The sequence below is a fragment of the Pelophylax lessonae genome, assembly GCF_965119305.1.
Source record: "Pelophylax lessonae genome assembly, chromosome: 5".
NCBI classification, from domain to species: Eukaryota; Metazoa; Chordata; class Amphibia; order Anura; family Ranidae; genus Pelophylax; species Pelophylax lessonae.
The window spans coordinates 73,763,406-73,779,396 of record NC_138772.1 but is presented as its reverse complement, the minus strand read 5'-3'; the positions used below and the strand labels follow the sequence as shown (position 1 = coordinate 73,779,396).

Sequence of the window (15,991 nt, the reverse complement as noted above, 5' to 3'; positions counted from 1 at the left end):
CTGAGGGGGAGGCTGAGGTAGAAGGGGTTGATAATTCTCCCCCTGGCTCGCCTGAAGAGCTTGCACTCATGGATGAGTTGGTTGCTTCTATCAAGGAAACACTGCGTTTGCAGGATGAACCATGTCCTCCTGCTTAATGTCCTCTTATGGGACGCAAAGGAAACGCAAAACAGCGCAGGTTTTTCCCTGCCCTGCGGAATTTCAGCGCGCTGTTGATGAGCAATGGCGCAATTTAAAGAAGCCCTTTACTGTGCCAAGTAAGTTCAAGCTGCGTTATCCCTTTACACCCACCACTGATGAGCGTTGGTGTGTGCCACCTCAGGTGGATCACGCGGTGGCGGTTTTGAATAAATCTACTGCGATCCCTGCTGAGGATACCCCGGTGTTCCGGGACCCTACGGACAGGAGATTGGAGTCTCTTGCCCGTCATGCTTATACGGTTGCTGGTTCTATGCTGAAGCCTATTTTTGCTTCCATTTTGGCAGCCCAGGCTATTGCGGATTGGGCGCAGGTGCTCAGGCGCACCCTGGTAGCTGACTCTGCTCCGCCGACAACATTGGCTATGGTGGATCAAATTCATCAGGGTGTCATGTATTTGTGTGATGCGGACTTGGATTTAGTCCCTTTGGCTGCACGCCTCTCAAGTGTGGCGGTATTGAACCGTCGCCTGATATGGCTGAAATGTTGGTCGGTTGACCAATCATCTCGCAAGACTTTAGCTAATTTGCCCTACGCGGGATCTCGCCTTTTTGGCGAGTCTTTGGATACTCTGATAAAGGGAATTTCCGGGGGTAAGAGCACTCTCTTACCCCAAACTCACAAGAATAAGTTTGTTCGCGGTAAGAAGAATACCTCGTTTAGGCCCTCTCAGGGGTCCTTTCGTGCCTTTCGGTCGCAATATAAGGGCAAGCCCTTCAAGGGCCAAGGCTCCCAGAAGAAGCCGTGGGCAGGTAAGCAGAAGTCCGGCCAGTCCGGGTCCGCTGCCCATACCAATTCGGCCTGAAGGGGCGCCCTCACCCGGTTCTGGGGTGGGGGGACGTTTGCTCGGTTTTCTTCAACCCTGGCTGGCCCGCATTCGGGACAGGTGGGTTCAGGAAATCGTTCGATCTGGATACAAGATCGAGTTTCTCTCTCGGCCGGCGAGCAGATTTTTTCCCTCAAATCTTCAGCTGTCTCCGGAGCGCTTGCAGGATCTGCACCTGGCGGTGCGGGACCTGCGGGCCCAGGGAGTGGTGGTTCCGGTGCCTCATCGGGACAGATTTCGGGGGTTCTATTCCAATCTGTTCACTGTGCCCAGAAAGGAGGGCAAGGTACGTCCGATTTTGGACTTAAAAGCTCTGAACCGCTTTGTGCGGGTTCACAAGTTCCGCATGGAATCCCTGCGCTCGGTGGTGGCTGCCCTGGTTCCGGGGGAATTCATGGCCTCCATCGACTTGAAGGATGCGTACCTTCACATCCCCATTTTCGAGGGTCACCAGAGGTACCTTCGATTCGCCATTGCGGAGGATCATTACCAATTCGTGGCGTTGCCCTTTGGTCTCGCTTCGGCTCCGCGGGTTTTCACCAAGGTGCTTGCGCCGGTCCTGGCTTTATTGAGAGCCCAGGGCATCTCTGTCTTGGGGTATCTGGACGATATCTTGATTCGGTCTGCGACCAGTCAGGGCCTGGTGAACGACCTGTCCATCACGATGCAGACTCTGCACGAGTTCGGTTGGACGATAAATTTTCCAAAGTCGACGCTGTGTCCGTCGGTTCATCTTTCCTACCTGGGGATGATCCTGGACTCTGTTCAAGCGAAGGTCTTCCTGCCGGAAGACAAGCTCCAGACACTTCAGGACGAAGTCAGATCCCTCAGGGACAATCAGTGCTCGTCCCTCCGGACTGGTATGAGGTGTCTGGGATTGATGGTCTCGGCTTTCGAGGCGATTCCCTTCGCCCAGTTTCACACACGGGATCTTCAGGCGGAGATCCTGGCCAAGTGGGACGGGCGTCCGCAATCTCTGGATCTGCGGATTTCGTTGAGCCGCCTCACCCGAAGGGGTCTTTTGTGGTGGCTCCAGTCCCCGGCGGTGTCGGGGGGCAAGTCCTTTCGTCCTTTGTCGTGGACGGTGATCACCACGGATGCCAGCCTGTCGGGCTGGGGTGGTGTTCTGGGCGTTTTGTCAGCCCAGGGAACTTGGTCGGAGGAGGAATCCTCCCTTCCGATCAACATTCTGGAATTGCGAGCGATAAATCTCTGCCTTCTGCGTTGGACAGACAGGCTTCAGGGCCGTCCGGTTCGGGTGCAGACGGACAATGCCACAGCGGTGGCCTACATCAACCACCAAGGGGGCAGCGGGAGTGCCCGAGCGGCTCGGGAAGTAGCCGACATTCTGTCTTGGGCCGAGACGCACGTCCCGGCGATATCTGCAGTTTACATTCCGGGGGTGGAGAACTGGCAGGCGGATTATCTGAGTCGCCAGACCCTGGACCAGGGGGAATGGTCCCTTCACCCGGATGTCTTTCAGATGTTGTGCGCGAAGTGGGGTTCCCCAGATGTGGACCTGTTCGCGTCTCGTCTAAACAACAAGGTGGAAAGGTTCGTGGCAAGGACGCGCGATCCTCGGGCAGACGCGTTAGTGGCGCCCTGGCATCAGTATCGTCTGATGTATGCCTTTCCACCGATTCAGCTGCTGTCCAGACTCCTTCGCAGGTTGGCCTCGGAACCGCACACAGTGATTCTGGTGGCTCCAGACTGGCCTCGCCGGTCTTGGTACGCAGACCTTTTGAATCTGGCGGTCGATGCTCCGTGGCGTCTGCCTCTTCGAGAAGATCTTCTGTCTCAAGGACCGATATTCCATCCTGCTTTACAGTCGCTGGCTTTAACGGCCTGGCTGTTGAAAGCCAGGTACTGAAGGATAGGGGTCTCTCCCCTGAGGTCATTCCCACTTTGATCAAGGCTAGAAAAGCCTCTTCAGGGAAGATTTACTACCGTACTTGGAAGGCGTATTTTGCCTGGTGTGAGTCCAGGTGGTATTCCCCTCGCTCATACTCGGTATCGAGAGTGTTGGCTTTCCTTCAAACGGGCGTGGACCAGCGTTTGGCGTTGGCCACGATTAAGGGTCAGATTTCTGCGCTGACCGTTCTCTTTCAACGCCCTGTGGCGTCTAATTCTTTGGTTAGCACCTTTGTTCAAGGGGTGCGACACTTGGCCCCTCCTCGGAGGGACCCTTACCTCCATGGGACTTGAACCTTGTTCTGTCCGTGTTGCAGCATGCTCCCTTTGAGAAGATCAGGGAGATCTCGTTGTCTCTGTTGTCCAAGAAGGTTGCCTTTTTGGTGGCGATCACTTCGGCTCGCAGGGTATCGGAGCTGGCGGCCTTGTCCTGCAGCTCTCCCTACTTGGTGATTCACTTGGATAAGGTGGTCTTACGACATAACCCTTCTTTTCTTCCGAAGAGGATCTCGGAATTTCACCTCAATGAGGACATTGTCTTACCTTCGCTTTGCGAGAAGCCTAAGCATCCAAAGGAGGTGGCTTTGCATTCCTTGGATGTTGTTCGGGCGATCAGAGTTTACCTGTCATCGACTAAATCCTTTTGCAAGTCGGATTCTCTATTTGTCCTTCCAGAGGGTGCTCGGAAGGGCATGGCGGCGTCGGCTGCGACCATCGCCAAATGGATCAGACAGACCATTGTGCAAGCCTATGCTTTGAAGGGGAAGGTTCCTCCTTTCCCTGTGAAGGTGCACTCTACCAGGTCTCTGAGTACGTCTTGGGCCTATCGTCATCAGGCTTCTGTGGCCCAGGTGTAAGGTGGCAACTTGGTCGTCCGTTCACACCTTCTCAAAATTTTACAAGGTGGATGTTCAGGCATCGGCAGATGCTTCCTTTGGCCGTAAAGTTCTTAGTGCGGCAGTGCCTTAGGGTCCCATGTTTGGGTCCTTGGCTGTTGGGGTGTTTTTACCCCTAGGTTACTTGTTCTTCCTGGGTTGTTGCTTCTGTTGAGCACGTTTTCCTGTTGCCCAGTTGGTTCTCTTACTTTGGTAAGGTTCTTTTTTCTGATGTGGGTACTGCGTTGCTTTAGGCGCGGCTGCGTTTTTTCCCACCCCTCATGTCTACACTGCTCTGGGACGTCCCCATTAGTGAAGATTATGAAGTGGCGGCGACTGTCGGAGGACGTAAGAGAAAACTGAATTTTTGTAAAATCTTACCGTAAAATTCCTCCGACAGTCGCCGCCCCGCCCCTCTTTTGGGCTTTGTTTATGTACTCTATTGCTATGCTACTGAAACTGAGTTGAGAATGCAGGAAGCAGGGAGGTATTGACTGAGGGGACCACCCCCTAGGGGTGTGATATGCTAAAAGCTTTGATATTTACAAATCTTGTTGCCTAGCTACTCCTGCGGAGCAAAGGTCAATTACCCCATTAGTGAAGATTATGAAGTGGCGGCGACTGTCGGAGGACTCAGAGAAAGGAATTTTACGGTAAGATTTTACAAAAATTCCGTTTTTTTTCAACAAAACCTTTGCTTCCATTTCATATCTTCTTTTAGATACAGTGATGTCATTACTAGGTCTGTGCTTTTCTCTGCATTGCAGGCAGATCATGGCTGGTGGGAGAGGCCAGCAGGGTGATGTGCATAGCTTCCTGAAAACATCACCTCACCCTGTCTCAGGACTTCTCTCAAAAGCCCTCAGCCCTGATGCAAGCCGTGGGCTGACTCTTAGGAAGAGTTATGCAAATAAAATGTATTAATGGATGAATGTCAGTGTTAAGGAATAGGAGTTCCTAGGCCAGCTGCATTTGCATGCAAAATACCCTAGATAACACCCACATGCAAATGCTGAGCCTCCATGATTGAAGGAACTGAAAACCAATGAATGAAAGGGGCAACCCAATGACAGTAAGGCTGGAAGGGGAAGAGCTAGATGATGCTAGACATCTTTCATAAAATAGCAGGCTCTCTCTGATGTGCTACAGCTTCTAATTTAGAATTATTAGAGAATTTCTCAGTGTGCAGTGAAATCAGTGTTAGCAATTTCAGTACAGGAGCACATTCAACTGTACAAGTGAATGCTTTCAATGGAGCCAGTTTACATGCATGTGAGCTGGTTGCGGTGCAAATTAAAAAAGGGTTCTGTGCGTTTTTCAGTTCCATTCAGGTGTCAAATTTACAACTAAATTGCACCTGAACAGCTGAATGGAAACCACGCCGGACTCTGTACAGAAAGCAACCCTGTATATATGTGAACTGAGCCTAAAGTAGTGGAAGAGAGAGAGAGACCCGGCTTAAATGTTAATTTTAAAAAAATTTTAATGACCAGTTCACACCACATGCAGTCCTGTGCGTTTACTTTATGCATCAGAAATTAATAGAAAGTAGGTTATAAGGTTTCTAATGGCATAGTTCACACCAGTGCGGTCAGTTCCAGTGTGTTCCAGAAAAAAAAAAGAACGCATCAAAAATGTACTGGAACGCATCAAAAAAGCAGCGGACCCCAGCCAGTATAGTTGGAAAAAAAAACAGGAAAAGGAAGAAAAAAAGCATTTGGAATGCACCTGGAAATGCTTCAAAAATGCACTGGAACGTGTTAAAAATGCGGATCTGGAGTGTGTTTTAGTGGTGTGAACAAGCCCTAAAACCCAACGTTTTAGAGTAATTTGTCATGTATACAATGTTCTGCATATTGTTTGAAGTTTTGGCCTGAGTAATCTTCGGTATGAATGAAAGATGTGGGATTGATTGTATTGGAAGGACAAATGCTTTCTTGTTGAACAAACATATTTCAACCATTTTTACTTTTCTGGCTTTTATAATCTTTATCTAGTAGCAGCTTTCTTAGATCCATTAACTAGCAATGAGGTACTTAAAGCAATTATCTATTTCTAATTTTTCATTCATTTTTTTATTTGAAAGTGGCTTTAAAGTAGGGAAAGGCTATTATTAAATCAAGAAATGTGCACAAATAAGCCCATAGCAGCAAATCAAAAAGCTCTTTTCATTTTGTCTTTCCTTTTGGCTGCTCTAAAAATTCTCAATGGTGATTGGTTTTTACAGGTAACTGCCCATAATTGCCCAAAGTGTCCTTGCAATAGGATGAAACATCAGCCTCATCTCAACTCATGTTCTGTAGTATTTGCATCTTTCTGCCTCCAAAAAAAACCTTAATACGACAATATTGCTGGGCAACTGTATAAAAGGACATCATTTTTTAACCTATACTTGGCCACCAGTGTTTAACCCTTTGTGGTTGTCTAGGCTTGCTAGTAATGGAGAGGTTATTAATGGAGACCAGATAATTGCATAGGTGAAATGGTTTCCTCTCCTCTTATGAATTGGTAAGACAGAGGGAACACAAAAGCCATGATTTCTATCTAATGGTTTGTGTTATCTGGGAGATTACTTGATATGCATTGCTTCTCAGTGTGTACTTTTGTGTTGAACCTTGCAGGGGGTCCCTCAATTAGCCATCTGCCTGTCAGAGGAAGCCGAAGATCACATCAAGGCAGCTGCTGCCTGGTCCCTGGGCCAAATTGGAAGACACACTCCAGAGCACGCACGTGCTGTAGCTGTAGCAAATGTGTTGCCAAAGCTGCTCTCTCTCTATATGGACACGGAAAGCTCAGAGGACCTTCAAGTTAAGGTACTTACATCCTCATTTGCTTACTTTGGATTATGCCACTCCCTGAAAATTGGTCACATCTAGTTAAACTAGCTATTGACAGTTTGTCTTCAGTACTGCTTCTTCTTACTATATTGACTGTTTAAGATTTTGTATTTTTATTGTCACACTTAGTCTTTTATTCTGCATTTGATTTATTAGGTTAAAATGGATCACTAAGGAACCCCCAACATAAGCTAGGCCAACAATAAAAGGAGGACCAAAATAATAATAAAAATCCTTCAGAACTCATTAGGAAGTCATTATGGATTTAGCAAACCACAACTGCCAAGCTACAGGGCTTAAATGATAAGCAATGTTATAAGCACCACCCAGTTCATAGTTATGTTGAACTCTGTCTAGTTCAACCAACAGAAAAGAAAAATAGAAATCCTCTATATACACAATATTTTACCCACAGTTGGTCCAGAGGAAGGCCAAACAAGAACAAAGCATGATCCAAATTGCTACACCAGAGGAAACAAAAATATTCCTTCCTGATCTCCGGGAGGCAATCAGATATTCCCTGGATCAACTACCCCTTGTGTTATTACCTACCAATGTTCGGATCCAGTTATTATATTTTGTGTATTTAGGAAAGCATCCTGTTTTTTAAAATAATTTATTGAGATGGCCAGAACTAGTTCTTGAGGGAGTCTATTCCACCTCTGTAAACTACAAAATACTTTCCCTCTATGTTATGGAGATAATTAGAGGGAGAGGTCTTTTGCAGTTCTAACACACTTCCTGTCCTATTGTAATAATGCTGCTCTTCCATAGATACAGTACAGTAAATAATCATTATCACCCTAGGACAGTGATGGCGAACCTTGGCACCCCAGATGTTTTGGAACTACATTTCCCATGATGCTCACCTACACTGCAGAGTGCATGAGCATCATGGGAAATGTAGTTTCAAAACATCTGGGGTGCCAAGATTCGCCATCACTGCTCTAGGACATGAAGTAAAGGGAAAAAGCTTGAAAAGGGTTGGTAGGCTACAAAATGTTACATTTTAGTTCTTGGGTTTAAATCCACTTCAACCACTTTTTTACCAGGTCTATTTTCTAAAACTAGAGATGCTGCAGAATAAAATAGTGGCATTTGCAATTTTTTATGTTGGACATGATGGGGTTGATTTACTAAAGGCAAAAAGACTGTGCACTTTGCAGTGCAGTTGCTCCAGAGCTAAGTAAATGAAGTAAAGCTACATTTGACAAATAATACCCAATCACGTGCATGGAAAATAAAAAAAAAAAGAAGCATTTTTGCTTGCATGTGATTGGATGAATAAAGTCAGCAGAGTTTCTGCTCGTTTGCTAAGCTCTGGAGCAACTGCTCTTGCAGTGTGCAACTGCACTTTGCAAAGTGCACAGTCTATTTGCCTTTAGTAAATCAGCCCCTATTTGTGCAGGTTGTTTACTGACTATGTCTCTGCCGGTTTTGACCCCAACATATTGCTCTGATCATGCTTCTGCCGAGTCAGTCATTGCTACCATCCTCTGAGAAATCAGAGACATTTTAACAGACATATTTGGTTCTGAAGATAAAGCTGTCCTTGCAAAAACAGCCATACTGTACGAACTTAGCTACCAAGCGCCAGCTGTGTGGTTTATTCAAGTGAAACCAGCATTGTGGTGTGGCAACCCTAGCCACAAAATGGTAGACCAACACTTTCTTGGAGAGCCTGTGTTAGTTCTTTTAATGCCCTTGAAAGGCCTATGTAAAAACACCACTATTTTGAAGCACCGGTCATCTCCTTGTTTACAGCCCAGTATTGCATAAACAGAAAATTTTGCTGCCATACAATCCATTTTTCCCTGATGAGCTTTTAAATTTAATTGCTGACAAACCATTGTGTATGCCTAATCAGTTTATTGGTAGAAATCAACATTTTAATTATGTTACAAAGTTTATTACGCCCGACAGTGAAGATGGAAAAAAATAAGAAAAATCAATTGTCAATGGGTTCACAGACCATCACATGCCGATACATTCTGCAGTCATGATCAGGAGGACACAATACATCTTTACATTTTGGTGACAATTCTCTTTGCACTCTCAGAAGTGACCCCCCATATATGATTGACTCTACAAGCCTAGACCCCCCTCCAAGAAATTAACCTACTTTGTTTCTCATACATTCCTCATAATTTAAAAAAAGAAAGCAGCTTCTATTCCCACTGCTTGTTCCTGCAAGCTTGATGAGAGAAGGACTGTAATGGCTATATATACTGATCAACTCCTGCTCACTTTTATGACATTAGTAAGGGAGATACAGTGGGCTATGAATGGAGAGGTATTTTAACAACTAGAGGCAGCTGCTTTTCACCTTCCTGGGATCCAATTTGCAGACGTTAAGCATTTGAGGTGAGTCAGATGGAGCTTTCATGGCAGTCCTGTGTAATGTGGGTTTATCTGCTGCAGCTGGTCAATACACCCCTGCAGTGCTGTGCCAATGAAAAATGTAAATACCTCCTGGGTCAATTGTAATCACTGCAACATCACCACCCAATTGCCAGCCCATGTTATAACCCACATCTTCAACCTTATCTGATGTTCTAAACAGGGCATACTGGGAGATATATTTAGAAGACTGAAGCAAAATTACAGAACCTTCCTCACAGATTGGCACCATACCTCTTTTCAAATAGCTGCAATCCATTATAGGAATCTGCGTTTAATGGATATGCATTTAAAGCATTTATACTAATTTTCACACTATTTAACATGATTCCTCATATATGAATGTTTATGAATGTCAAGAGGGCAATTTAATTGCGTAGGGCACTCAGCTTTAAATCATAAAGACCTCTCCGTCTTTTACACATTCCTATGATCCAATGCAGTCAGTTTGGCAGGGCTTTTACAATGCCCCTGGGCTGCATCTATACTGCCAATAGGGGCAAATTAATTTTTCTATTGCAGTATAGAAAATAGAAACGACACCTCTGATGGCATACAGTAGATAACACATTTTTATTTTCTTGTTTACGCATATGAAGTCCATCAAATCATTTGGCATTAGCTTTATGTGCATAAAAGTTTGTGTGTTCTTTTTGTGAATTTGTCTGTTTATCCCGGGTTTTCTCCCAGGGTACGAAAAAAAAAAGAGTGGTTGTAAAAGCTGAAATATTTTTTTTTTTTTTTTTACCTTAATACATTCTATGCCTTAAGTTAAAAAACCTGTGCCAAGGGATTCCCCCAGCTCCCCCTTATACTTACCTGAGCCTTATTTTGATCCAATAATGTGCCGAGAGCAGCGGCTCTCTCCCTTCTTACAGGGCACACTGATAGAAGTGCAATTCACATGCAGTTGCTAGTGGGAGACTTCTGGGTTTAGTAAAGCCCCGTACACATGTACCGATCGTCGGCTGAACGATCGGCCGTCTTTTGTCCCCGGGCTGTCGTGTCCGCTGAAAAGTGCAAAAGACTGCACACGAATTTCGTCCGCCAACAACAGCCGACTGCAGAAGTGATGTCATGTGATGGTTAACTTTCCCTGTGTTTTTTCTTTTCTGAGCATGCCCAGTCTTGCAAATCTGCTGTCTGTTGGCCGAAATCTGTACTGACTGGCGAACAATCGGCCGTTCTGGTGTCGGCATTCAAAAATTTTAATGCTTGCACGACAGATTCTGTTCGGCCGAAAGTGCGCTATCGGCTATCGGAAGCATCATACTAACAAGCCAAAAATCGGCCGATCGGTCGTCGGCCGAATCTTTTCGGCTGACAGTCTGCACGTGTGTACGGGCCTTAACACTAAGCAAAGTAGGGAAGGATTAAAGCTCCTGACAGGTTTTACTGCTGTCCTGGACTCTATTAGAGACATTTCCCCTTGTTCAGTGTTCCAGGAGCAACCTTTTCACCAGACACTGAAAGAAACTCTTTAATAGCAACAGGGACATTGTTAAGTAAGGGGATGCTACAATTTCTGCCGTCTTTTTATTTTTTCTGGAGAAAGCTATCTAGAAGGGTTTGCCATAATTTCTTTGAGGTGCGTAAACTTCAGTAAAATCAACGTACCCCGTAAGCATTTGGGTGGCAAGATTCTCGGAGGGTGTGTTTGTGAGCGAAGCCAGGCAAGGCTATCCAGGGACAGACAGTATAGAGGCAAATTGAAGACAGTAGCATTGTTAGCCCACCTGCTACAGATACAGTGGTTGCAGAGATGGGAATGCTTCTGTGATTTTAATGGGACAGGCAGAGCATTGTCACTGTATCCAAGAAAGTGGTTATTCAACAGGGGAATTTAGAAAACTGGGCAGAGTTAGGGCCTATTCACACTATCATGCAGTGTGGGAAGCCACAAAAAAAACACGCACTTCATTCCAATCGCACTGCCCTTGCAAACTGCTGTGGGTGCGGGTGTAGAGTTAACAACACCCCAAATGCGGTGTGTTTGCTCGCACCGGATCGCATGGTACAAAACTACCATGCGATGTGGTGGACCGTGCATTTCAAAAATTAGTGCATGCACTACTTTTGGTGAGATGTGGTGTGATTTCAGAGTTCCTGTGCAATTCACATGCAGTTCCTAGTGTGAATGGGTCTTAATTGATATTGACGATCTAAATCAAATATGAAAATTTAGATATTGTGTACTGATTTAATATTACCTTTAATAAAAACCATTAAGTTCAACTTTTGAAAAACAGCTCCGGAGACATCTACTTTACATCTTGCAGTGTTCCTCAAAAGGTTAAAACTGAATTAGACTTAAGTCATTTAAAGTGATATTAGAGCTTCCATTTTTCTAATTAAAATAATAAACATGTTACACTTACCTGCTCTGTGCAATGTTATCTGCATTTATTAGAGTGAGTAATATATATATATATATATATATATATATATATATATATATATATATATATATTACTATGGGAGACATTTTTATATAATTTCTTATATAATTTTTAATATTCTCTTGTAATAGACATCTATGTAGTCTATGCATGTTGTCGCTCTGTGAGAATAGTATAAAGTATATGCTTTTTGAATATGCACTTTTATTTGCAGATAGTTTTTTTCTAGCTCTTCATATGACCTAGATTAAAGATCGATCTGTTTTGTATATTTGTGCCTGTGGTGGAATGAAGTGTCCCCTCTGGTTAAGTTCGGTGTAAATCACTTCTGGGATCTCTGGTTGGATTTCCTGGTGTTGGAATGAGTTATGACGCTTCTTCTTCTGATTGGCCAATGCCAAGGGGAGGCTAGGAGTGCTCTGGATGGAAGTAAACCTCACTTCCTGTCTGGACAGGAAATTACATTGCGGTCTCAGGCCGCTCTGCATTATGGGCTTTTACACTCTACCAATCAGGTCCCTCAGCCAAAATGAGACTTGGAGCACACGCGACGCCATCTTTGAGGAAGTGTGACTACACTCCATCAATTACCAGCTGAACACTATCATTCCATCACAGGTCAAGCTATAAATATAGTTATGTTCCTCCTACACAACAAGCAATATCCTCTGATGATGTCTGTGTGGACGATTTTTTGATGTTTTGGTACTAGCGCTTTCTAGACACTTTTTTACTCCTGGGTAACCTGTTTCGGTTGCAGGGGTCTGCCATCAATCGCCTCAATGACTAGTGGAGAAATACGGGGCTGCAAAGGTATGGAATTCTCAGCAGCAAACGTTATGTCAACAAAGTAACCGCCAGCACCGGAGTCTACCAACGCATGAGTAATCACCGTACCTGCTGCCCAGGAGAGGACAACTGTGATTAGCGGTTTATCTTTATGGGAAACCGGGGACAAGGAAATTCCACCTAAGATCTGCCCTCGACGGGATCTTAGGTGCGAGCGTTTCCCAGACGGGTAGGGCAAGATTTCAGGAAAAGCCCTCCCTCCTCCTAAAGGTCCGCTCAGCCTCAGAAAGGCAAATGAACCCCAGCTGCATGGGTTCACTGCCAGAAGCACCATCCCCAGGAGGCGTGGGAGGTGAGGGAGGGATGGGTGGGGAAGAAAATGTAGAAGCCAATCTGGTAGGAGTCCTCCGCAGGCGCTCCTTAAACTATGGTCTCTCCCTGAGCCTGGTATTTATCAAAATCAGGAAAGAAATCAGAGACTCAAGCTCGTCAGGGAGATCCTTGGCCACAATCTCGTCCTTCAATGCATCGAAGAGGCCATGAGAGAAGACAGCCACCAGAGCCTCATAATTCCAGCCCACCTCTGCTGCCAGGGTACGAAATTCGATGGCATACTCGGCAATGGTTCTTGAATGGACAGGAGCAGCATAGCAGCAGAGGCAGAGCGAGCAGGCACATTGAATACCCTACGGAATGAGGCAACAAAACTCGGGTAATTGAGTATCACAGGCTTAATGTTCTCCCATAAGAGATTCGCCCAGGCCAAGGCCTTGTTCGAGAGTAACGAGATTAGGAAGCCCACCTTGGACCTGTCAGAGGGAAACGCCTGAGGAACCATCTCAAAATAAATGGTCACTTTGTTTAGGAAGCCACGACACTGACACGGTCCACCCCCATAGCGCTACAGGAAGGGGCTGAACCAGTCATCCCTCTGGTAGCAGCAATTCCAGCTGCAGGAGCGGCAACAGGAGCAGCAGCAGGAGGAACCACCAGCCTAGCAGCACCAGGAGCAAGGTGTGCTGTGCATACAAGCCACGTCTGCAACGCCTAAGCAAAGCGTCTCAAAAGGTGAACTTGTTGATAGAGCCTGGAAACCAGCATGGGGAGCGTAGAAGCACCTGCATCGTCAGGATTCATGGCCCTTGTGTACTGACAGGGTGCCAGGAAACCAGACCACACAAAGATGCAAGTAAAATAAAGCGGTTTGTTAGAGCAACAACAATAAATGCACAGCAAGAGTGAGGGCGAAATCAGGAATAGCCAGGGTCAAGACAAGAGTGGGTAGTCATCCAAGCTGGGATCGAGTCTAGAAGTGGTTAGTCATCCAAGCCGGTGTCGGGTCCAGAGGCGAGTAGTCTGCCAATGCCGGGTCATCATGCGCAATCGAGAGCCAGGAAAGTGGTCAGCCAAGCCAGGTCATGAACGGAGGAACACAGAGTACAGAAGACTGCTAGCAGTGGTGTACCTTGGAGCATAAACACAAGGGCAAAGGACTGCAAGCCAACAGGTTATATATATATATATAGTCAGGTTTGCAACATCATCACTGAGCGATGCCCAGGCAGCAGGCAAGTGATGATGCAAAGTATTTAAAAAATAGCAGTCTGCTCATGTCCAAGATGGCTTCCAACAGGAAGGCAAGGTAAGACCTTGATAGGTTCTTCCCTTCCAACCTGCAGTTGTCCCCAGATCGCTTACGGGGTCACTTTGGGGCAGTGTAAGTCTCTTTACTTCATGGGGTAATTGTCCCGGTTCCGGCTTCAAAATGTTTTTAGGGGTTTTACTCAAACCTGTTTACAGTTCCCTGGAAGGAAGACAAGGTACGTCTAATTCTGGACCTAAAGGTGCTAAACTGCCTTGTGCGAATACAGAAGTTTGGAGAATGGAGTCTATCTGCACGGTAGTGGCATCCCTACATCTGGGACATTTTCTCGCTTCTTTCGACATCAAGGATGCCTACCTTCACATTTCAATCTGTGACGGTCACCAGCGCTTCCCCTGCTTTGCCGTGGGCGAGGAGCATTATCACATTATCAGTTTGTGGCATTTACCTTTGGTTTCGCCTCCACTCCTCGGGTCTTCACAAAGTTTTGGCCCCGGTGCTAGCATTGTTGCGTCAGCGGGGGGTCATGGTACTGGGGTACCTAGATGATCTTCTGCAAACAGAGTTTCCCACTGCTCTGATGGACATCTTGGAGTTCGGTTGGATTCTGAACCATCAGAAGTCTGCTCTGGTTCCGGTCCACAAAACTGGACTATCTGGGTGGATTCAGCCTCAGCCAGAGTGTTGCTTCCTCTAGAAAAATTCCAAAAATTGCAGGAGGCAATTTAGCTTCTGTTGTCCAGCAGATGGTCATCCCTCTGGGCTTGCATGCGGGTGCTGGGCCTGATGGTGTCTACCTTTTGAGGCGGTTACACACGAGGTCTCTGCAAAAAGAGATTCTGATGAAATGGGACAAGAATCCAGTCTCTAGGGGTGGCTTTGTTCTCGGGCACTTCGACAGGAAAATCTTTCTCCCTCTATACTGGGCGGTTTTCTCCATGGATGCCAGCTTGTCCAGTGGGGAGGTGTCCTCGGCATAGCTTGTGCTCAGGGAGTCTGGACTCGGAAAGAGTCCAGACTGACGGTCAATGTACAGGAACCTTGAGCGATCAGACTTAGTCTGGATCATTAGCCAGTTCGCCTTCAGGGTTGTCCGGTATGAATTTAATCGGACAATGCCACGGCCGTGGCCTATGTCAATCACCATGGGGGCACAAGAAGTGTCCTGGCAGATGGGAAAGAAGCCCTTATTCCAGCCCTCTCTGCTGTACGCATTTCATGGAAGGTACAGATGTTTGTGGCATGGTCTCGGGACCCTCTGGCCGACGCCGCAGACGCTTAAGTGGCTCCTTGGGGTCAGTATCGTCTGATTTATGCCTTTCCCCTCTCAAACTTCTGCCAAGACTCCTGTGCAGGATCGAGGCAGCAAGGTATTCTGGTCTTTCTAGTAGAAAAAGAGAAAAAATGCAAAAAAGTTGGACCCGGCGCTACCACTTTAAATCGTGCATGTGCAAATTAGAAAAGTGCATATACGGCGTGGTTTGTGTACGTCAATACGTCACTTCCGGGAACGGTGGTTTGAGCCGGTGGAACGCGGAAGCGGTCCGGCGAACACCTCTCAAGCTGAAAGTGAACTCCCTAACTGTGAGTGGATGCTACGTTATTTTGGTTGACATAACATATGCTACGCAATGGAGGCTTATCCTTTATTTTAGTGACCAGGAAGTGTCGAGGCATTGGCCGAGAGAGTGTGGTAAGCAGCGGTGTCTCTGGTGGGTCATCCACCAACGCCATAACTTTGCTTGTTTATTTGTCTCCTTAATCACTACACGTGGTTCTTGGCATTATCAGCACTCGGCACTTTATATGTACAACATATGATGTTTACAATGTGGCACACTAAGCACAGCCCATAAATACCACGTAGCACTTTATATACTATACATATATTTTATATTTTATATCTTATTGGGTGCACTTTAGCACTATATGCACTTTTCTAATTTGCACATGCACGATTTAAAGTGGTAGCGCCGGGTCCAACTTTTTTGCATTTTTTCTATTTTACTGCCTCAGAGGTAGGTTGGAGGCAGCTTACACCACCATTTGAGCCTGATTTAGTACAACTCCATAGCGCTGGTATACAATCCCTTTTATTTACCTGGTCTTTCTAGTGGCTCCAGACCTGGCCTCGCCAGTCTTGGTATGCCGAT

General features: G+C 46.1%; 1 protein-coding gene across 1 annotated transcript in view; it reads left to right on the top strand.

Moving 5' to 3' along the window:
* Positions 1–15,991, top strand: part of SPAG6 (sperm associated antigen 6) — a 184,195-nt gene that overhangs the window by 116,426 nt on the left and 51,778 nt on the right. The window contains exon 8 of the mRNA XM_082258041.1: positions 6,432–6,623. Coding sequence (XP_082114167.1) covers positions 6,432–6,623 — 192 coding nt within the window. The remainder of the gene's footprint in view (positions 1–6,431; positions 6,624–15,991) is intronic.